Source organism: Chinchilla lanigera, unplaced genomic scaffold (assembly GCF_000276665.1).
Source record: "Chinchilla lanigera isolate Chin_1 unplaced genomic scaffold, ChiLan1.0 scaffold00003, whole genome shotgun sequence".
Lineage (NCBI taxonomy): Eukaryota > Metazoa > Chordata > Mammalia > Rodentia > Chinchillidae > Chinchilla > Chinchilla lanigera.
In genome coordinates, this window is record NW_004955404.1 from 44373904 (window position 1) to 44398017 (window position 24114).

A 24114-nucleotide genomic window follows, 5' to 3' on the forward strand; every position below is an offset into this window, starting at 1 on the left:
CTAGATTTAATCCCTTGTACTGCAATAACTAAAATATCACAGAAATGTCTACTTATGGACTAGAACAGCATTCTTAAAAGGTCATGGCACCCCAATGTAACAGGTTACCTACTAGTATAAAGGCTGATTGAAGAACAGCTGAAATATATTGCTTTAACAATTAAAGCAAGACAAAAAAATTACTAAAGGTATATGTTACAAAAAGACAGTACTGACTAGTACATAATTTACATAACTACAGAAGCAGAATGCTTCACAATTTTTCTATGTCAATATTTAAGCCAATGTACATATTTAAAAAAGTTTTTTTGAGACAGAGTCTCACTATGTTGTTTAGGCTAACCGTGAACTCATTACATAGCCCAGGCTATATCTATATCTATACATAGTAACAGATATCCTCCTGGCTCAGCCTCCCAAGTGCTAGGATTACAGTCATGTACTAGCATGCCGGCCCAATTTATACATTTTTATACCTCAAAATTCTCAACTCATTTTTTCAATTATATAAATCAGGGCTTTAGTATAAAATATCTTTGGATATTGAATATGTGTATATTCTAATGATCATAGAATGCTTTGGCTCAAAAACTCTGGCTAAAATTTATATACTTTGTTTCTCCTATTTCTTCTATAACTATATTTTTCATGATTCTGAAATTACAAAGCATATAACCAGGACTATTTCTCATCTCTTGAAGGTATATATAAACACAAGTAGCTAATAGGTGATTATATTTCTCATAATTTATAAAAAAAATTTTTTTTTAAATATTTTGGGATAAGCAGGAAGAGAAATAACCCATCACCTCAAACCCATATGGTAAAACTTTCATCTAACTCCATTCCTGGCACTCTGGGAGACTGAGGCAAAAGGATCTAATTTAAGTCTAGCTGGGGCAGCTTAGGGAGATCCTGTCTCAAAAAAAAATGGGAGAGAACCACTGCTGGAAATGTAGCTTAATGCAAAGACCCTGGATTCAAGCCCCTGCACTGCAAAAAATCCTAAAAAACAAAATAACAACAAAAAATATGCAAATCATCTAGCACAGTTCCTGGCACATTGCAGATGATCAATTAATGACATTTCTCATTTTATTTTATGGTTAAATAAATATTTAGATGAGTGGACAATTGAGGAAAAATAGAATGGCAGAAATAATAAAGATGCTCATATATTCTAGTATTCTGAAAAAAGCAAAATCCATTTTTAGCAAACCTAAATACCAAAGAAAATTAATTATATATCAAGAAATAAAACAAGTTAAAATATGTAGGCTTAATATGCAATCTCTACACATTTAAGTTTCCTCAAGTCACTGATGTTCAACTTTATCAAATATAATATAAACACAAAATTTCAAAACTTCTGAGCAAAGCCTTTTGGATCTTTGAATTTAAGTGCCTCTACAGCATTCTAATGAAACTGTGGGCTAAAAGAATTCACAGAATCTAGACAATCTCTTTTCTTCACATTTTAGAGACTAATTCTGACAAGCTAAGTCCTTTGGGTTTGGCCCTATGGAAACTTTGGAGATATTTGTGCTTTAACGTTGGATATGTTATTAATTTAAGAAAATATCCACATATATAATACATTCAGAATGATTAAAGTCTCTGAAATAATTCAACTTAGAAATCACAGATACCTAGGTAATTATGTACAACACTTAGATTAGCTACCTTTTAAAATATATTTACAAAGTTGAAATATAACATAGTGATTTATATAGCAACATGTTAATGACAGGACAACATCTTTTCATTGACATGATTTTTTTTAAATCATACATTTTCTCAGGATAATTTTTGGAGATTTTTCCAGTTTGTCCCTTAATAAACTACCACTCAAACACAGTGGCATCCCCTAACAGGAAGTTGTCATCTTCTTGTGTACAGTTAACCCATAGTCCACTGGGTTGGAACTGAGGCTGCCTAACTAATACAGCTAATGCTTTAAAGAACCTGGTATGAATATGTCAGGACAATGGAAAGTTACAGGTTTTGGTTACAAGAGACAAAATGGCAAGTTTAACACAAGAGAGCAGAAAGAAACAGCTAGCTAAAAACTAGCTAAAGTTAAGAGATGTTCTTTTCAACAACAGTGGCCCTCCCTTAACCATAGGGGATGCATTCCAAGTTTTCTAGTAAATGCCTGAAACTACAGTATAAATCATACCAATCTCTCTGTACTGTATTTACTTCCTATGCAAGTTTAATTTATAAATCACTCATAGTAAGAGATTAGCAACAACTAATAAAATACCAAATTGTAACAATATACTTTAATAAAATTGCCACCATCACTGTCCATGCACTTTGGGACCATTATTAAGTAAAATAAGGCTTATTTGAACACAAGCACTGTGATAATCCAACAACAGATATTACTACTTTAAAAAATATTTACCATGTTCTATACTTAGAGAAAATTGTACATACTCAACACACTTATTTTTCTTTTCAGTACTCATGCTGCTCACTAAAGTATATCATATCAAGAAATACAGTATACTGTGAAAGCATATTCTTTGTGCACATTTTCATACAATAAATAATAAGTGGAAAAGATCAATTTTACATTCAAAGTAAGTTATATAAGATTATATAAATCTTCTAACACAACGTGTTTATATGGCTAAACCTGTCAGCTGTTATGAGTAAAGTTGGGGAAATCATTTTGGTGATATTACTCATCACATAATTAGAGGCAAAATGTAACAAATTTTTCTACCGTGCTTTGTCAAATAGGAAATTGATTAAATAAATTTCTAAACACTAAGAGTACCAGTTCATATAGTAAGTTTCTTTATTAAACATTTTTGTATAATTCCAAGCAGTATGTGATCTTTTAAAAAAGAAATCTATATTAAGGTAGCCTACCTTCCACACTTAAATTCCCCATTTTAGACTCCAAAAAATCAAATAACGTGCTTGGGGCTGAAGGCCTTGCATTTCCTAAGTCCTCTTCATCTTCTGATCTTACTCGACCTCTGCCTTTTCCTCTACCTAAAGATTTCAAGCGACATTATATACACACACACATATCCACATATATGGATGTATTTGTATGTATATACATACATCATATGAAAAAACAAAAGGAGAAAATACATTAAAATAAATCAGCAATAATTTTAAACAGGATTTTGCATGTATTTCTTTCATATTTTTCTATATAGTCTATTCCTTTCATAATAAAAAAGCTCTCAAATCATATTAAATACTACTTTTCATTTTCTACATGATTTACCCAGAAATCTGAACTTGCTTACATAAATTATCATTTAATAAAAATATTTTTATAAATCTCCTCTTTAATCACATTTTTTAAAAGCATATAGAATTGGGACTTTAAAATCCCAATAAAATACCTTTGCCCAAGCAATGATTAAAGAGTAACACCAAATAAAAGTTATTTTCTTGTTAATTTGAAGACGTCAAGAGACTGTTTAGTCATCTGTGACTAAGTGACAAAGTGGCATAGTTCTACAAGTGATAGAACTGGTCGCTTCATGTCATATTTTCTTTATTACTCATAATCACCCTGTTAAGGCACTGTTAGACACAATTTACATAAAGATGAAGACAGACTTACAGTAACTTACAAATGTCTCTACAGTTTAAAAACACATGTTCTTCCCACTCATCACAAAGTTATATAAAGTTACAGCACTCACAGTAATAAAACTAAGCTTCTGTCAGTAACATACCTTGCCCTGAAAAGCAAACAATATTATTTGCTAATTTATTATTGGCCAGTAAATTATACCTCTTGGAGGTGGACCTGTAGCAGGTTTCTGTTTATTGCTGTTGAGCAGTACATTCAATGCTGCTTCTAAATTGTTGCCATTATCCATAAGAGCCTGCCTCGATGCATCCTTACTGAAGCCCATTTCTGTTATATGCTTCAGTGCCTTCTCATCAACCTGTGAGGAATGAAGAGCAAATGCTGACTGTAAGAAAGCCAGGTATATGATTTTAACTATTTGTTGTCTATTAACTGCAAATTACATATTTGTAGAACAACATCATATTAATACAATTACTAGCTGTTTGTACATACTAATACTCAAGGAGAAATCTATGCGCCTATAGGGCTGTGCCACAAGTATTTACTAACTTAACAAATTCCACTGCAAACACAAAACAAGTGAAGAAGAAAAACGAGTGAAAAACTTTCAGGGTGAAAAAATGGATTACTTTTGACATTTTTCCACTGAAGAACGAAAATTTAATTTATGTAGCACATCTCTAAAAATGCCAAGAAAATACATAGAATGAAAGAGTGAAACTACTAAAAGGAGAACATATTAACTCTGACTCTTTAGGCTCACCAGTTCTCTATAGACACCTTCATGCTTTCCTTCCGATTTGGTCGGCTTTTCTTTCTGTAAAACTTCTCTACTCCGGTTACCAACAGCATTCATACTGAGATTACTTCGGGCACCGCCACCTGCTCCTCCAAAAGTCTTGGTCTTAAAGAAAGATGTGATGATACAAGTAAGCATCATTTTAAAGTAACCTTAAAAACTTAAGCTACTACTAAGAAAAATTAGTTAATTTTCTTGATTATGTTTTACTTGAAAGCATGAAATACTTTATTCCTTTTAAACAATACAGATATCTACTACCTATAATTTCTTCTTTTCACAGGTACAGGTCAGGCTATAGAAAAATTAGATAATTTATAATCTGTAGTTCTCTACAAGGCAGGTCAACAAAATAATATGTTGCATGTGCCTGTTAAATGCATGTACAACAATACAAAACAAAATAAAATAAACTGCTATGAAAATTAATTGTTTAAGTGCTTCTATGGTAAAATATCTTTTTTTTTTTCTAGACAAGGTCTCACTATGCAGTTCAAGCTGGCCTTGAGCTCACTTTGTAGCCCAGGTTGGTCTCAAACTTGCAACGATCCTCCTACCTCAGCCTCCTGAGTGCTGAGTCTATGGTAAAGTATCTTACGTATGTACTAGACCTGGTTCTAAATCCAGTACAAGGTAAGATTAATCTTGCCAAGGCATGAAACTATCTAAGAATCAGTTAAATCATGTTCACAGTCCAGTAATAATTCTATAATCTTAGTGTATATATAATATAAATTTATATGTAGTATATAAAATACAAATTTGAAATGAAACTCCATCAATTTATTATTATTTACATTAATTGTGAAATGTCACTTCTTATAATGACATATAAACTTTTAAATCTATATTTATTTTTCCTGACTTATTTGAAAAACCATATAAGTAACTTTGAAAATTTCTTCTCAAAACTATCTTATCTTCTCAAAACTATTATGAAAAGACTAGACCAAAGAACTTTATAGACATGATACAAAGAACTTCAGAATGATACAAATAAATGACTAAAAAGCATCCCATAGTTATTTGTACAATATCAAATTAAATTATCTGATTAATTGTTCGTTTATGAAATTCCTGCAAAAAGCAGATTTGAAATGTCTCGATGTTCATTACCTCTTCACTGTAAAGAAAACTGTTGGCTTATACTAAAATGACCCAAAGTTTTTTAGATGGCTGACAATCCAGCAGTTATGTAGATAAGCTTCAAACTAGCTAGCTCGTACTAACCTTGCTGAGCTACTTACTAGCTCCCATGCTCAGGCAAATCACTTAACTTTCACCTTCCATCGAGCTTCAGGTTTTCACCATTAAAAAAGGTAAGAGAAAACCAACCTTGAGAGGATCAGATGGTATCATCAACAGGAAATAATTACCTCAGTAAGTGGCATAAGGTCCTCAATAACCGACAGAAATTACATTCTGGATAATATACTAGAACTTATCTGAAAAGTTAGAAGCCTGACCTGTTCCAAATTAAATACATTTCTGGAGTTATATTCCCTAATTCCAAAAGTGATTTAACTTTTGGAACCAACACAACAGTCCCATGCTTATTATTTTCTATTCTATAAATTCAGAAACAGGATCAATGGAATTTTCAGAATTGCTATTCCTGTTTTAAAACAGTGGTTACAAAACATATAAGTACCAAGAACCATCACAACTTAAACATTACAAATAAAGTAACCACATCTTATTTTTCATGATATGTGAATTAGGCATCCTGACATCACCATGACTGTGAAACTCAAGTGAGCTCTTAATATTGTCTAGCAATCTTACTATATAGGGTATGATCAAAAACTACAGTGAATGTTGAAATTTTTGAAAAATTCATTACAGTAAAATATATATTGCCAATGCTAATACTCCCTCTTGGTTGGCACTCTTATCCGATTGTTCTTACCACTTTCTAAGGCTGTTCTAGAAGTTCTCTTTCATGAGTGTCTTTGTTACACTGTCATGGTCCTGAATCAATTAAATGTCCTGAATCAATTAAAAATATTTACTTTTCATGGTCATTTTGATTTTGGGGAAGAGTCAGAAGTTGTACAGTGTCAGATCTGGTGAATAAAGTGAATGAAAACACAGTAATGTTTTTATAAGCCTGCCTTTTGGCTGGAGAGCACTTGACACAATAATTCACTTTATCATACTTCATTAAAACACGAATAATGAAAGAAGACTTCCAGAAGTCCTTCAGAAAATGGCAGCAATGATGGCATAAATGTGTTCAAAGTTAAGGGGGAATATTCTGAAGGGGATTAATGGCAATGTGTCTTTTACTGTAATATTTTTTAACAATTTAAGTATTCACCATATATTTTGATCACACTTGTATTTCTTTAATTCATTCATCCTCTCACACTTGTTGACCACTATTTTACACATTCTGACTTCTCAATTCACCAACACCTCCTCCCCTACTATCACTTTTAACCTTGCTTACTCTAAAGAAAAAAAATGGAAATAATCATTAAGGAACTTGTACAGCTTTTCATCCTATCAAGAGTGCTGAAGGAATGAATAACCTCCCTGATTCTACATTGTCAGTCCTCACCTCATCGCAAGACATTTCAGTTTCCCTTTATAAGCTTTTTACTCCCTTCTCCATGATATAATTCCTCCACTGTCTTGTTTGTAACATATATTATCGATCAGACCTTAGCTAATTTAACTTTTTAAATCCAGCCTCTAAGGTGGAGTTCATTCCTTACCCTAGTCTCTATCAACACTCATTCTTTGGTGACCTAATTTGGCCTGATGACTTTAAATACCATCTATACGCCTACAACTCTTAACTGCATGCATCTCTTCCTAAGCTGTTTCCAACTACACTCTTTCATTTCACTGCCTATTACACATTACTATATGCATGTCTAACAGGCCCCTACCTCAATATTCATATGCTCACAATGAAACATCAGATCAATCTCCCTTTATATATACGCCACTCCAATCTCTCCCATTTCAGTAAAAGCGGGTCTAACCTGACAATTTTTCAAGGTAAAACCTCCCACTCATTCGTGACATCTCATTTTCTCTCATGCTCTGTATTCAATCTTTCAAAAACCCTGATGGCTGTATTTTCAGAATTTCAGAAATTGAGAACTTCGTGAATTGCCTACACACCTTCTTTCTTTGCCCAAATTACCATCTTTTTTTTTTTTTTTCATAATGGGTTACTTTAACGATCTCCTAATTTATCTAATTTCATTTTCCTTCTTTACAACTCAGTCTGAGTGGAGTAGCCAGGATTCACCTTTAAAAAAGCAGGCAGGCTGATGCTACTACTACACTCAAAGATGGCAAAAATTCTCCACTTCTCTCTCAGTAGAGGCCAGAATGCTTGCAGGGCACTATGTAAGATGAACTCTACTATGTCTCTTCACTTTCTTCTTGTCCCTTTGCTCTCTCTGCTTCCATGGGCCACTGTACTGTTACTTGAACATTATGTGCTGAGTTAGTCTTTGCGAAGGCTCTTCCTTCTCCCCAGACCTCTACCTTAAATAATCATGTAGCTACTTCTCTTATTGTAGCTAATTCCTTTGAATCTTGACTTAATTTTCACTATCTTGAGGCTTAATCAGAATGCTACATTTAAAACTGCAACATGCAGTCTATGTATGTTGTATGTTTATAGTATTTATGACACAGCTCTTTTACTACATTACATATAGAAATCCAGCATTCTCACTGTGTAACCAGGGGAAAGACCCAAGTTTGTTTGCTAGTTTTGAGACTCTACCAATTCTCTCATATATAAACTGAGTAGTTTTAAGTGTTTCAAATGTTCTTAACATTAATTCAAATGTTCTTAAACTATAATTCTCATTCTCTCTGTGGGATGGTGGGGCCTGCAAACACAGTGAGTCTGTGCCTTCTCCATTCTCTCTGTGGGACAGCGGGGCCTGTGCGCAGAGTGTGAGTCCATGCTCTGAGCTTCCTCCACTGTCTCAGGGACGGTGGGGTCTTTCAGAGTATAAGGACATAGGCCTTTGTCGAGCAGACTGACAGGAACCCCAAGACCTGAGACCCAGGACAACAGCCAGGTCCCTCGTGCACGGTCACACACATGCCCTTGGAGGGCAGAGTAACTGGCAAGACCAGCATCATGGAAGTGTCTGACATAGCAGCGAGGAGCCAGCGTTTGAACTCTGGAGAATGCCAGCAGCAGAAGTCCAGTCCCAAGGCCCCACAAATCAAGGCCAAGATCAGCTCCATACCCAACACATTTCTGGGATTAAAAATGGACACTATCACAGAACTGTATGTACCAGAGGTATTTTACTACTTCCATTCTCCCTTTTTTGTCTGACTGGATCTCCCTCTCCTGTCTGACTGGATGTCATCTTGTTTTATTTTGTGTTTGGTAGTTATTTTTGTATTTGGGGTTTTTATTTTTTCTTTTTCAATTTTTCTCCCCTCTCCCTCATCTGCTTTTTCTTTTTTTTTTTTTCTTCAGTTCATTTTTGTTCTCTTTCTCTTTTTTCAACGTTTAGGTTTCTTACCTTTTTTCATTCTCTTCTATAGATTCACTTTCTCTCTTCCTCAACTACTTGAATTTAAACTTTCAAGTGAGTAAACATTGTCTCTGCCCTTTCTGACTGCTCCTTTGTATTCTAATTTATTCTCTTCCTCCTGTGTCCTCTAGTTTCCCAAAATTTGGGTGATCATACTTTAATTTTCAGAAGATCATCAATACCTACTCAGAAAATCTTTACTCTCATAGGATAGAAAACACAGAAGAAAAGGACAGATTCCAAGATACATATGAATTACCAAAGCTTAATCAAGAAGATATAAAAATTCTGAATAACCCAATATCACTTAATGAAATTGAAAATGTAATTAAAAACTTACCAACAAAAAAAAGCTCATGTCTTGATGGATTCACTGCTGAATTCTACAAGAAAGCTAGAGAAGATCTAATGACAATACTCTTCACACTCTAATGAAACTGAAAAGGAAGCAATACTCCCTAACTCTTTCCCAGAGACAAGTATTATTCTGATACCAAAGCCAGAGAAAGATATAACCAAAAAAGAGAACTACAGTCCAATCTCCCTAATAAACACAGATGTAAAAATCCTCAATGACATACTAGCAAACAGAATTCAACAAATCATCAAGATTATACAGCATGACCAGGTAGGACTTATCACAGGAATGCAGAGATGATTCAACATATGCGACTCAATAAATGTAATACACCATATCAACAGAGCCAGAGACAAAAATCACATGATCATCTCAATAGAAGCTTTTGACAAAGTCCAGGACTCATTCATGTAAAAATCCTATGGAAAATTGGAATAGATGGTCTTTATCTCAATCTGATAAAAGCCATCTGTGACAAACCAACAGGCAACATCATACTAAATGGACAAAAACTGAAAGCTTTCACTCTAAAATCAAGAACAAGATAGGATGTCCACTATCACCACTCCTCTTCAATACAGTTCTAGAAACATTAGCCAGAGAAATTAGACAACAGAGAGAAATAAAAAGGAATAATGTTAGGAAAAAAGAAGCTAAGTTATTGTAATTTGCAGATGGCATGATACTCTATACAAAGACCCCAAAAACTCCACCGAAAGATCCCTAGAGTTAATAACCAAATTCACTTGCATGGCTGGATAGTCAATACTCAAAAATCAATAGCATCCTTGTACACAAACAACAAACTTACTTAGAGAGAAATTAGGGAACTCACACTCTTCACAACAGCATCCAAAAAATGAAATACTTAGGAATCAATCAAACAAAGGACGTAAAAGATTTATATATTGAAAATTACAATACTCTGAAAAAAGACACTGAAGAGGATATCAGAAATGGAAAGATATCCCTTGCTCATGGATAGGAAGAAACAACATAGTGAAAATGGCCATACTTCCCAAATTATTATACAGATTTAATGCAACCCTGATAAAAATATCATTAGCATACCTCATAGAAGTAGAAAAAATACTCTTAAAATTCATTTGGAACCAGAAGAGACCTAGAATAGCAAAGGCAATTTGGGGCAACAAAGACAAGTCAGGAGGCATCACAATCCCTGACTTCAAATACTACAAAGCTACTGTGATAAAATCAGCACAGTACTGCCAAAAATATAAACCTCAAGACCAGTGGAACAGATGAGAAGATGTAGACACAACTACAAACACACTCAGCCACCTTATCTTTGACAAAGGGGCCAAATATGTTCACTGGAAGAAAGACAGCCTCTTTAATAAATGGTGCTCTAAAAACTGGCTCTCTATATGCCAAACACTAAAACTAGACCCATGTCTATCACCAAGCACTAAACAACCGTCAAAATAGATCAAAGATTTAAATATTAAGGCAGAAACACTAAATCTACTGGAAAAGAAAGTAGATCGAAATCTTGAAGATACAGGGGTAGGCATAGTCTTCATGAACAAAACCCAAACTACACGGTAAACACTTCAAAGAATCAACTGGGATCTCATCCTATTAAAAAGCTTTTGCTCTTCAAAAGAAATAACCAATAGACTGAAAAGACAACACACAGAGTGGGAAAACATTTTTAGTGAACTGTCCCTCAGATAAAGGACTTCTATCTAGAGTATATAAAGAACTGAAAAAACTCAGACCCCCTAAATTCAAAGACCCAATCCAAAAATGGCATCTGAGATGAATACACACTTCTCAGATGAAGAAATACAAATGGCAAATAAATTCTTGAAAAAATGTTCACATCATTGGTTGTTCAAGAGATGCAAATTAAAACAACACTGAGATTTCCTCTCATCCCAGTAAGAATGGCTACCATCAAGAAATCAACCAACAACAAATGCTGGAGGAACTATGGGGAAAAAGAAACTCTTCCCAAATTGTTATAGAGATTTAATGCAATCCTGATAAAAATATCACTAGCATACCTTATTGAAGTAGAAAAAATACTCCCAAAATTCATCTGGACCCAGAAGAGACCTAGAATAGCAAAGGCAATCTTGGGCAACAAAGACAAGCAGTAGGCTTGGAAATCAATCTGGAGATTCCTCAAAATATTAGGATTAGAGGTCCCACTTAATCCAGCCATTCCTCTTGTGGGTATTTTCCCAGGATTTTAAAAACAGCGATATATGTGCATCCATGTTTATAGCAGTAAAATTTGTCATAATAAAATCTTGGAAACAACCCAAATGCCCAATAACTGAGGAGTGGCTAAGAAAAATGTGGTATTTTTATACAATGGAGTATTACTCAGCTATAAAAAAAAAGATAAACTCGAGGATTTTATAGTTAAAGAGATGCAACTAGAGACCATACTCATAAGTGAAATAAATCAAACCCGCATGTGTAAACACCATATTGTCTCCCTAGTGTAACAACCTGAAAGAGTAAATAAAAATGAAAGGTACAACGGATATTATGAAAGAGAAAGAAACTGCTCAAAAGAAAAGAACAACTGGGATGAGGGAAAGAAGAAAACAAAGAAAGAAAGGAAGGAAATATATAAACACACATATATATATATATATATACACACGATAGCTAAGATAATTGTACTAAGAATTTCTACTGGTTTATTGAAAGGAACAGTTAATGTTTAATTGATCAATTTGTATAAATATATCTGGTAATCTGAGCAACTACTTTGAAGATAACAATAAGTAATACAACAAGCATCGTTGATTTCCTATCATCTTATTTTGAAATTCGCATCATTTTTATAGTTTTCATGTATTTTTTGTCTTTGTTTTTGTTATTTTGTTTTTGTGCTTTTCTCTTTAAAATATAAAAATACAATACTATAGTCATATAAAATATAACTATAAGTCTTTAGTTGTAACATATTTGTAAAGAAAATACGAAGTATTACTTTTAAAATGAAGCACATTTTAATATGTTAACTATAAAAAAAGACACAGTTTTAACTATATGAAACAAAATCCTTGGGAAGAAAGTTTGAGGTACATGTAAATAAAAAGAACAAGTTTCCCACAGTCATTAAAGGATATTCATATACGTGTGCTCTGAAACGCCACAATTTCAATACTTTTTGAAAAATAAATATATTTTATGTAAACTATGTAAAGCATTAATTTAAGAAATGTTAATTCTTAAAAAGGTACCTTAGAATAGAAGATGTAATGAAAAATAACAAGTTTATTAAGAGTTTCAACAAAGGAATGATATGATCTATGTCAGGTATTATCAATTTTAATTCACACTGCAATCATAGGTGCCTTTATTGTCCCCAAATACCATGGGTGAGTAAAAATTGGTATAAAATACTAAGAAATTGGTTCAAGATGGTCAACAGGATAATCATCCTGTCTGATTTCACAATTTGTGCTTTTGGTCCCTGCTCCAGAATGACAGTGGAAAGAAAATGCAGGAAGAACAACCAAACTCCAGGAAGCCTTCAATTTAAACTTTGAAATTAAGCCAAAAAAAAAAAAGTAGTTTAAACTTCTTTATAGGTTTTAAGTGAAGGAAAATTTTTCATCTCAAAGGTTAAGAAAAGTCTAAGCATCTAATTTATTAACTAAAATTTCTTATCAAAGTCTAAAAAAATCAGTAACTAAAGAAGACATCTATTCTCAAAGACCAAGGAACTCAAAACAGTGAAAGAGAACTTCTGGCTAAAAATACGGTAAGATGGAGGATATATATATATTTTGAAGATTAAAATTACTTTTTACTATAAAAAAAAATGACAAAACTTTTCACTCTGGTCTACTGATTTATCCTTTGATTTTTACTCATTCCTCAGTAGTTGCTATTCCTCAGCAGGTGCTACTACAGGGAAAAATTGTTCTGAGATAGTGATATCGGCCCAACTAATCTCAGGAAACCCTGTCCTATAATAAAAATTTACTGAAATTGCTAAAGAGATTTGGAAAAAGAGCATATAAATAAAATATGTAAAATTAAGACCCTTAAGGTAGCAGGGCATTGTTCCCACTCACACAATATAGAAAAAAAATAATGTCAAAAGTTTACTGAATTAGTTATCTTACTGAATTAGTGAAAAAAAAAATAATGAGCAGAAATAATCTAAGCAGAACATAATAAGACACAACAGAAACTTAAGACAATTTCTTACTTCTTTGCTCTTTGCAACTTCTGCAATAGCAGCAGTCCTTTGCTTTTCAAATTCATCATTATCATTTGTAGGTTTGACAGGCATCGTAACTTGTAACGTCTTTCTTCGATCAAGTTCTCTGCTATCTACTTGAACATGAGTTATACACTTCTGGTAAATTAAATAAAAATAATTCAGGATTTCCAACAGATCAATTTTCATTAGAAATTAAACTTCTTCAACAGAGATGTTTGCAGCACTTAAAATAGCTAGGAGTCCAGTAAAATGCAATTCCATCCCACAGATTTACAATAAGAAAACTGGTTAAAGTAACTTTCAAATAAATGTGGCAAATACTGTAATTGAAGTGAAAAAAGCTAGGCAAAAATGCTGTCATCTAAACCAGAGTACATATTTAAGACATATATTGGACAAAGAGATCTAAATTTCATTTTATGGTAATAATTTGACTTAATTCTAGATTTCAAACATCCAATGAACACAAATAGGTAAATATAATTTCAAACTGTCTAATGCATAAGAAGAAAAAGGTTTGTAATTAAAAGGTCAATTTCTGCATTATGTCACAATATCCATATGTGAGTTGAACAGTAAAGTTACTTGAACATATAAAAAGGTATTTCTGGATTTATAAACCTAAAGCTAAAGCCATAAACTCTGGCCAAGTTGCACTTTGAAGTTTTTTGTGTGTATTGTTTTACATTTTTAGTCTCATAAAGTAATTAAGACAAGCATCAATACCTAAAAATAAGCCCTGAATTCTAGTCTGCATTTCAATTCTACCAATAAAATCCTGTAAAATGAACTTTTATCCAGCCCACTAGTAAACAGAGAAGGAAAAGACCTTGCCAAACAAATATATCTATATATACATATATTATATTTTTAGCTATAAATACCCTATTGATATGAACAGGAGGCAACATTTATCATTTTAAGCCATGTATAACACTGCAATATGCTGCATAAGAATTTTTCAAAATGAACTTTATAATACTATTGAAACTATAACTTTTATTATACTTCCTAACCTCCCAGAAGTTATAAAATACACTTCAAATTCTTGAAAATAATTAGATAATAAGTCTTTCTGGAAAACGGTCACTTTCATATGTTAAGTAATTTATGAAAAAATATATTTATCACACAAACATTTGATAGTAAATTCTCACAACTATGTCATTTCTTATCTTCAAACAAAATTTATTAGAATATCTGCACTTTGCATTCTGTGGGTTTTTATAGAACTGGGAGCATATGAGCCACATGAGCGGCACCATACGAATTCACAGTTCCTTTTATCCTTACTATCTCTTATTCCAAAAGACAGAATAAAACTAAATGTATTTATAAAATACTTCCAAATAGCCATGATGCAAGAATGACTCTAATGTAATCTTTTTAAAATAGTTATTAAAAGCTTCCATCCCTTTCATCTGTTTTAGGTTATCATAACGTTTCGCTTGTGCTTTGTTTTCTGAGGCAGAGCCTCACTAGAGTTCAGGCTTCGTTCCTCTTGTCTAAGCCTCAGGAGTCCCAGGATCACAGGTTTGTACCATGGTGCCTGGCAGTAATATTCTTTCTTATAATTATCAAAACTCATACTGAATAATGAGTTCTGGGTTGCAAAAGAGGATTTATTTCTGTACCTGTACATTAAGCCTTAGTCTACAAGTTAAGAAAAAAGCACACAAGTGCCATCTAATTTAATCCTTTTTTTTCGGTACCAGGAATCGAACTCAGGACCTTGTGCTTGCCAGGCAGGCACTTGTGCCACTGAGCTATATCCCCGGCCTCATCTAATTTAATCTTGACTAGATCTTATAAAGAAGTTTCTGAAGAGGATTCCAGTAAACTGATCTAACCCATTTATCCTCTGATAAGAAGATCTTTTTTATACCAAATTTTTTAAAATATAAAACTTGCTATCAAAATTTAGATTTCTGCTACCTACCTTTATATTCCCAACTTACCCTCACTCTCAGCCAGCACTTTTAAAGAAAATTAAAAATTTAGGGAATACAAAGCAGACTATCAATAGTAAATTTTATGGCTGCTATTTTTTTTCAGAGATTATTTCACAGGAATTATTTCAGAAAGATAAATTTTGGTGGTCACATGAGTAGAAAAACAGGCAGCCACAGGGATTATTCCCAGACTTCTCAGGGATAAATCAGAGAAGGGCTGGAAGACAGTGCTGCAAATGCAATCTGATGCTAAGCATAATGAGGATAATACAAGATCTGGCCAGCTGAGGAACTACCTCAAAACAGCATTTTGCAGCAAGGGGAGGTTGAAAAATAAGTAGACAAAAAATTTGTAGTTTATGTGTAAGAAGCAGGGCTCCCACTATTAAAAAGGAAAATATTAACTGGAAATCAAATTAAGTACCTGACTGAGGTGGGTACTCAGGTTGCGGCAGCAGAACAGTCTTAGGAAGACATTATCGGCTACGTTTAACTTCTTGCTTTCAAATTTCCCATTAAAAACAACTTAAAACCACAGCCTTTTCCTTATCCTATTTTAATGAATTGTGACTTGCTCTTCAGCTATGGTTCATAATTGTTTTAATCTTTGGATGAACAGCAAAATTATTTAATTCCTTGGACTTGACTATTTCCATATAATTCCATGACTTCTGAACAAACAGGTCAGCAGAAAACTAAGCACAGCTTAAGTAAATAACCAACACTTTTCCTTATTGAAATTCAGCTGCTAAAAAGAACATCATTACCTGTCCAAAAGGCACAAAAGGAGGTGGTCCACCTTCAGTTCCAATGTTGCTTCTACTGTGTTTTGACAAGCTCTATAAGAAAAGATACCCATCATAAAACAGAAAAGATAAACAAAAAATATATTTACAACATTTATAAAACACCAGGAATTTATTACTTTCAGTAGATTATTATAAGCAACATAAAAAAGGCATTCTTGAAATTACTTCAAACTACACTACACAAAATACTTTACTCCTCCTTTCAGTAACTTTTCCCAAGCTCCCCTCACAATAACACATTTACATACAATGTTGAGAAATGTTTATCAACCTTTGCTCCCAAGGAGAAAGTCTTCCTCCTTAGCAACAAAGTAGCAAATTCTAAGATAACAAACTTTGGCAACCAGAATTTCACTTTAAAACATAAATATCTTGAAATCATCTTCAAAGAGAAGCTTTGAAACTTCAAATTATTAGCAAACAACATATTCAGAAAGGTGATTTCTAATTATTTCAAGAGATAATATTGTTACAATTCCTAAAATGGCATTTCACTCAGATTTTTCTTAATGTCTTAAGTCATATTTCAAATACTGAATTGTTGAATAAAAATAAGCTTCTGAACTCGACTAATTTCAGGTTTCTTTTTTCTCAAACAGAATTAGAAAAACAAAAATGTATTCTGGAAACAAAGAAAATATTCTCCTAGCAAAAGCAATTTCTCAGCTTTTAAAGTTCTTTCAAAATGCCATAAAGAACCTTCAGCAGGACTCCTTTCTGTTATCTATTGAACCTCATCTTTATGAGTTGAAGTATTAACATTAATCTTAACACACCTGTTAAGCACTACCTATTTTTAACTTTTTCTTCATTTTTAATAATTTTCATTACAGACTTTTGGGAAGACGGCAGAATGGCGAGCAGCAGAGAAAAAGCCTCTCCACTACGTCAAATCCAGATGCTGGAATACAGCAATGTAAAGAAGAGGAGGGAAGGGGGTCCCTGAGACCCAGCAAGAATCTAAAGCGAGAATTAGAGCCTACGGGGCCAGTGAAGGGCAGGACCACAACACAGAAGAGGGAGGTGACAAGCGTACCTTCTCCCACCCCAGCTTGCACCATGGGAAGGGCACCTCAAACCTGCAGAAGCTTGGTGACTACTGACAACCCCAAAAGCCTCCAGGGAGAAACGCACCAGTGGAACAGAGTAGTGGATGCTGTGCACTGCAGTATAGTGAGTTACTCAGTTTCAGACAATCCCCCAGGAGAGGGCCATTCGCTGGTATTATTGTGGAAAGGGACCAACAGAAGTCAGAACTCAGAACAGCTGCGGGTTGGCTCCATCAAGCAGCTCCAAGGAATCTATGACACACCAACAGCCAACATCCTACCTGATGGTCAAAAACTGAAAGCTTTCACTCTAAAATCAGGAATAAGACAAGGATTCCACTATCACCACTCTTATTCAATATAGATTTGGAAACATTAGCCAGAGCAATTAGGCAAGAGAAAGAATTAAAAGAAATAAAGACAGGAAAAGAAGCTAAATTATCATTATTTGCGAATGGCACGATACTCTATACAGCAGAGCCCAAAAATTCCATCAAAAGACTTCTAGATTTAATAACCAAATTCAGTCATGTAGCTGAATACAAAGTCAACACTCAAATCAATAGCATTCCTGTACACAAACAACAAACTCACTGAGAAATTAGGGAAACCACACCTTTCAAAATAGCAATCAAAACATGAAATACTTAGGAATCAATCAAATGAAGGAAGTAAAAGACCTTTACATTGAAACCTACAGTACTCTGAAAAAGAGGATATCACAAAATGGAAAGATAGCCCTTGTTCTTGGATAGGAAGAAATGATATAGTGAAACTGGCCATACTCCCAAAACTGTTACACAGATTTAATGCAATCCTGACCAAAATACTAATAGCATATGCCACAGAATTAAAGAAAACAACCCTAGGGGCTGGGGATTTAGTTCAGTGGCACAGCGCCTGCCTGGCAAGTGCAAGGTCATGAGTTTGATTCCCAGTACTGGTAAAAAACCAAAAGAAAAAAAAAAGAAAAAAGAAAAGAAAACAACCCTAAAATTCAGTTGGAACCAGAAGAGACCTAGAGTAGCAAACACAATTCTGGGCAACAAAGGCAAGGTAGGAGGGCATCACAATCCCTGACTTCAAATTATACTACAAAGCTACTATGATAAAAACAGCATGATACTAGCAAAATAACCTCAAGGATCAATGGAACAGATTAGAAGATGCAGAGACAACTCCAACCACACTCAGCCACCTTATCTTTGATAAAGGGCCAAACACCTTCACTGGAGGAAATATAGCCTCTTCAATAAATGGTGTTGGAAAACTGGCTTTCCACGTGCCAAAAACTAAAACTACCTCTCACCATGCAGTAAACTAAAATCAAAATGGATCAAAGATCTAAGTACTACAACAGAAACACTAAATGCTGGAAGATAGACTACGGAAAACTCTTGAACACACAGGTGTAGGCAAAGACTTTATGAACAAAATCCCAATTGCACAGGAAATATCACAAAGACTCAATAAGTGGGATCTGATCTTATTAAAAAGCTTTTGCATAGCAAAAGAAACCACCAACAAAGTGAAGAGACAACCCAGAGAGTGGGAAAAAAAATTTCCCAGCTGTTCCTCAAAGGACTAATATCTAGAAGAACTCAAGAAAAGACATTCCCTCCCAAATTTAAAGACCCAATCCAAAAATATACATCTGAACTGAATAGACATTTCTCAGATGAAGAAGTTGAAAAGGCAAATAAATAAAGAAATGTTCAACATCAGTGGTCATTTAAGAGATACAAGTTAAAACAACACTGAGATTCTGTCACACTCTAGAAAGAATAGCTATTGTCAACAAATAAAGCAATAACAAACGCTGGAGGGTTGTGGGGAAAAGGAAGCCTTCCCTATTGTTCATGGGAGTGTAGACTGGTGCAACTAGTGTGGAGATCAGTACAGAGATTCCTTAAAATACTAAAGCTAGAGGTTCCATTTGACCTAGCTATTCCTTTATCTTCCTGAAAGAATAAAAAACATCATACAACAATAATGTGTGTACACCTATGTTTATAGCTAGTTTGTAATAGCTAAATGTTAGAAACAGCCCAACTGCCCATCCACCAATAAATGAATAAAGAAGATGTGAGTTTTTTAATATAATGGAGTACTACTCTACCACAAAGAAGGATGAACTGGAGACATTTCTATGTAAATGGATAATGTACTTGAGAATGAGAATGTACTCTTTAGTGAAATCAGTCAGACACACATGTAAATACTGCATTGTTTTCCTGGTATGAGAAACTGGAAATGTAAATAAGGGCCAAAATTATAATAGATATTGTGAAATGGGAAGAAAATGTTCAAATGGGAAAGGGAACTAGGGAGGAGGGAAAGAAAAAAGAAGGAAGGGAAAAGGAAAAAACAGAAGGAAAAAATGAAACAAAGTTTTTGTAAATGAGGGGAACGAGGGGTTGAAGGGAGAGCAAAAGAATAAAAAAAAGTAGAATCAAGATATATCATGTACCAAAAAAAAGATAGATCATGTACAGGTACAAATTCTGTATGATGAATATTATCATTATGTATATCTAAAATGTACCAATAAAATTTATTTTAAAAGAGTGAAAAATAAATAAAAAATAATTATCATTTTAGAAATATTATAATTAAAATATATTGAAAAGAAGAATAGTTTTTTTTAAAAAACACCATATGTACATTCAAACATACTCCAAAGTTCCTACTAGATCTTTCATGTATATTATATAAATAGTAGGACTAATAACAAATATAACATTTGGTTTATTAGAAAAGAAAATTTAAACTGTACATAAATTCTACTTTTCTTTATAACCAATATTTATACTTTAATCTCATTTTTAAAAAAAAGCACAGCAAATGAAGAAAATTATTTATGGGTCTTTTCCTCAGTTTTAATTTAGATATAAGTAAAAGATTATGCAAACAGCTATAAATCAGATATATTTATAATATAACTTTGCTAGAAAGTTTACAGAAGTTATCAATAATACAATCTCTCAATAACATTAGATAATAACAATATCATTTAGAAGTTCTATTTCATGCACTTATAAAGGTAGAGAAGCCAGAGTTAATCTTCTCTCTAAACAGTAGCAATCTGGACAAAGTAAACAAACAAACAAACTGCTTTAAAGCATAGAAAAACAGGTAGCATAGGCCTATCAACCCTAGAAAGAGACAATACCAAGAAGAGCACAGGCTTTATGTGTAGAGGTACCATGCAGACAGGGAGCATGGAAAGTTGCATCGAGAACCATGGATCCCATGAAAAGAGGTTTCACATGACTAAACATCAGGAAAATGTAAATGAAAACCACAATGAGATTCTATTCCACAAACATTAGAATGGCTACTGTAAAAAAAATACCATAAATAACAAATATTGGTGAGGATGTAGAAAAATGGGAAGTCCTATTGATGCTTTTGACAATAAGAATGTAAAATGATGTTTCCACTGTGGAAAACAGAATGGCACGTTCCCCCAAAAAATAAAAATAAAAACAGAATCATCATATGATCCAACAATTTCATTTCTGAGCATATAATGCAAAAGAACTGAAAATAGGGATTCAGACAGATATCTGTACATTCATGTTCATGCAGGATTAGTCACAGTCCAAAAGGTGGAAACAAAACAAATATCCACTGATGGATGAAAGAACTAGAGTAATCACAGGAGAACAACAGAAGAATCACAGGAGATACAAATGCCCAGCACATCTACATACTGTGTAAAGGTAAATCTTGATTAATTTGATTAAAGGGAATTTGATTAAATTAAGAGACAACTAACAGATTAGCAAGTGCACTTCTAGGTGTGTCTGACTAGGATAGTTGTATAACACTATTCAACAAATATTTACAAAATTGAACAAAAAATAACACAAATACAAATCCTGGCCTTAAGAAAGTTACAGTCACTTAACACATTCACGATGGGGCTGTAATTCATACATCTCATTGCCTGGCAGCTTGAACCACCAGTGGTATATGCATAACTGTCCCATCAGGTGGCTTTTCATTAACTTTATTAGTAAAAAGACCCATAAAGGTGATTAGATCTTTTTGAACCATCAGTGGTACAAACTACCCAATGTGATAGTCATACTCATACTATTGGTGGTTCAAGCCAACAAGAACATGTTACAGGAGATGAAAAATAAAATAACTTGAGTGACATAAAAAGTAATATAATTATTATATGGATAACATGTTTCAGGAATTCAATAAAAGGACAACTACTTGCTAAGCATTTTATCTGGGTCTAAAAACATGGAAATAATTTGGCCAGGTAGGATTAAGAGACAGAAATCAAGATGAATGACTTAAAAGTAGGAAAATCCTCTTTGTCCAAAAATATGACTGAAGAAAGCATAGAGAATCCAAGGAAAAGTAGCTTCATCTGGTTATCAGAAAATCTATGTAAAAGTATTCAGAAAATTGAAAAGGTAAAGGGAAACCAGGGCTAGATTACAGAAGGCCTTGAAACTCAAATCAATGTTTTTGAAATAAAAGCAGGGTGGGACATGTTCTGAACTATGCTGAAGAAAGATAATCTAAAGAAGCACATAAGATAAATTACAAGATGAAGAAAGGAGATGTAGAAAGACCATTAACAGCCACTTCATTGGTTCAACAAGACACACTAAACATCTAAACACAGTAACAGCAATGGAAGTAGAGAGCAAGGATCTGCTATGGGATTTGACTGTTACAGATCAAAAGAACTAGAAGAAGCAAAGTAAAGGAACAACTACAAGTTAACCTACATGACAAGCAAAACAAATGTAATGTACACATAAATGGAGAAAAATGTCAACTAATGCAACTAGGAAAACAAGCACAGCAAGAACACCTTCAGAATTATAGTGAAATTCTAATCTGCTTTTACTTGCATGCATGTGTGTATGTAGTGAAAACAAGCATACACACTGGTATATGCACAGACATTTGTTATTTGCAGAAAGAATTACACACAGATATGCTATACATAGCCCATAACTCGTATCTTGGCAGTTTTGAAACTTGTCTCTAAAGAAAATTTTTTTATATGTAATAAAATGTAACAAATACTACAAAATTACATCTGCTTTAGAGGAAGGATATGTTTAGCAAAGGTAGATAATTTCTCTAAAGATCATCATATATTCATTCTAGTCTATTACGCTACAAAGAACTAAATTTATTACTCATTATGAGAATTCCTTAAACTAAGAATATAATAAAAATAATGCAGTGTTGTAAAAGTTCAAGCCACTCTTCTTGGCTTGTACTTACTCTCTGTAACTCCCACTTCTCAATAAGGTGTTCTACTTCCCCACCAAGGACTGTGGTGTTGGAGTCATTCAAGAGTAGGAATCCATTTTTTATGTCAACAATCCCTGAAAGCTTGACTTTAGTTCCAGGTGGTGTGTTCAGGCTAAAGCAAAGGAAAAAAAAGTTAAAAACAACAAACAAACAAAATTTAATCACCTTCACAAAACTAGAATTCAGTCTCATATTATGACTTAATCAAGTTCTTCAAAATGTACAAGTTCTTCAAAAATGTACTAACACCAGAATGATTTTTCAGATTAGCTAGTATGTATAAAGAGACTGCCACGGAGGAAGTTAGAAGACCAGGTAAAAGACTCTCATTTTCTAGCTCAATAATAAAAAAATGACCTTTAGTTTCCATACAGTAAAAAAAAAAAGTGGGGGCCAGGGTGACTATATCTCCTCCTCCAACTGTTCAATCTGGAATCCTTCCTTATTATTTCTACCCTCCTTTGGTAAGGGACAGTAAAACTGAAGTCTCAGCACTTTTGTTTACTTTCTAATTAAAGCCTTTCCCTGTAAATTTGTGCTTTAATTTTAATTTCCACTATTACTAAAAGCAAGGAGCCACTCTTGCTGGCAACAAATTTTGGCACGCAACGTAAGGCTGTTCCAGCCTGCTACAGGATTACCCAGACCCCGCAATTAACTGAGTAGTCACAGTACTGCACACCGTGGATGAGCAAGGCCCCGGCAGGAACATTAGCCCTATAACTGGTCTTCCAACCCTTCTTCCTTCTCCTTCATTTCACTATTGTTTTTGTTGCTGGGACACTAGGGAAGCCTTGATCGGGATTTCTACTGATTAAGAATTGCATGGTCTATTATGTTCTCCTGGCTAGTTGCTGATTCACCTGTCATTCATCTTTTGGTTTGGGAGATGATGGTTCTTTTCTTAAAATTCCCTGGCTTGGAGATGGATTGGTTAGGGAGCTGCAGATTCCTTAGGTTTTCTCATGTTTTTCTCCAGCCACTGAGTGCTACCTCTACACTCCCACTTCTTGGGCAGGGGAGCACTTCCTCCCCTTCTAGTGATTTGTAGTTTTTGTCCCTTTGGTTGCATTCTCTACCACTATCTGGGGAAAGAGAGCCTGAGGCTTATGTAAAAATCGCCTGCTACTCCTTTTCATTTTCATCTGGGGTCTATGGAAGTCAAGTCCCAATCTTTTGCTCAGATTAGAAATCTGGTTTCTCAGCCATGTGGTTCGGCTGATTTGAGCGGACAAGTTCAGTTTATGTATGCCTGGCCATCAGGAATTTATATACCTGACAGCTTCTTCAACTCTATCCTGAACCCTAACTCTTTTTTTTGTCAACCTCAAAGCTTCTGTAAGCCCCTCGAAGACAGATCTAGAACCTCTCCGTGGGTCCAGCTTGACCATGCTGATTTAAATTTTCTTTCCTGCCCTTTACCCCTGCTCATCTCCTGGATTAGCTAGGGGATAGGTGGCCAGCTGTGGTCTGTAGGGACCCTTAAAGCTAACACTTTTGCCTGAAAACTCTGGTAACAAATTCGTCAAGCCT

The 24114-nt window shown here is 34.0% G+C and overlaps 1 protein-coding gene across 4 annotated transcripts in view; it reads right to left on the reverse strand.

Moving 5' to 3' along the window:
* Tdrd3 (tudor domain containing 3) overlaps window positions 1–24114 on the reverse strand; it is a 128800-nt gene that overhangs the window by 44745 nt on the left and 59941 nt on the right. For all 4 annotated transcript variants that reach the window (XM_005374207.2, XM_005374206.2, XM_005374205.2 and 1 more), the window contains 6 exons: window positions 22552–22693; window positions 16196–16267; window positions 13462–13611; window positions 4338–4478; window positions 3773–3929; window positions 2884–3009 (listed from right to left, as the gene is read on the reverse strand). In XM_005374207.2, coding sequence (XP_005374264.1) covers window positions 2884–3009; window positions 3773–3929; window positions 4338–4478; window positions 13462–13611; window positions 16196–16267; window positions 22552–22693 — 788 coding nt within the window. The remainder of the gene's footprint in view (window positions 1–2883; window positions 3010–3772; window positions 3930–4337; window positions 4479–13461; window positions 13612–16195; window positions 16268–22551; window positions 22694–24114) is intronic.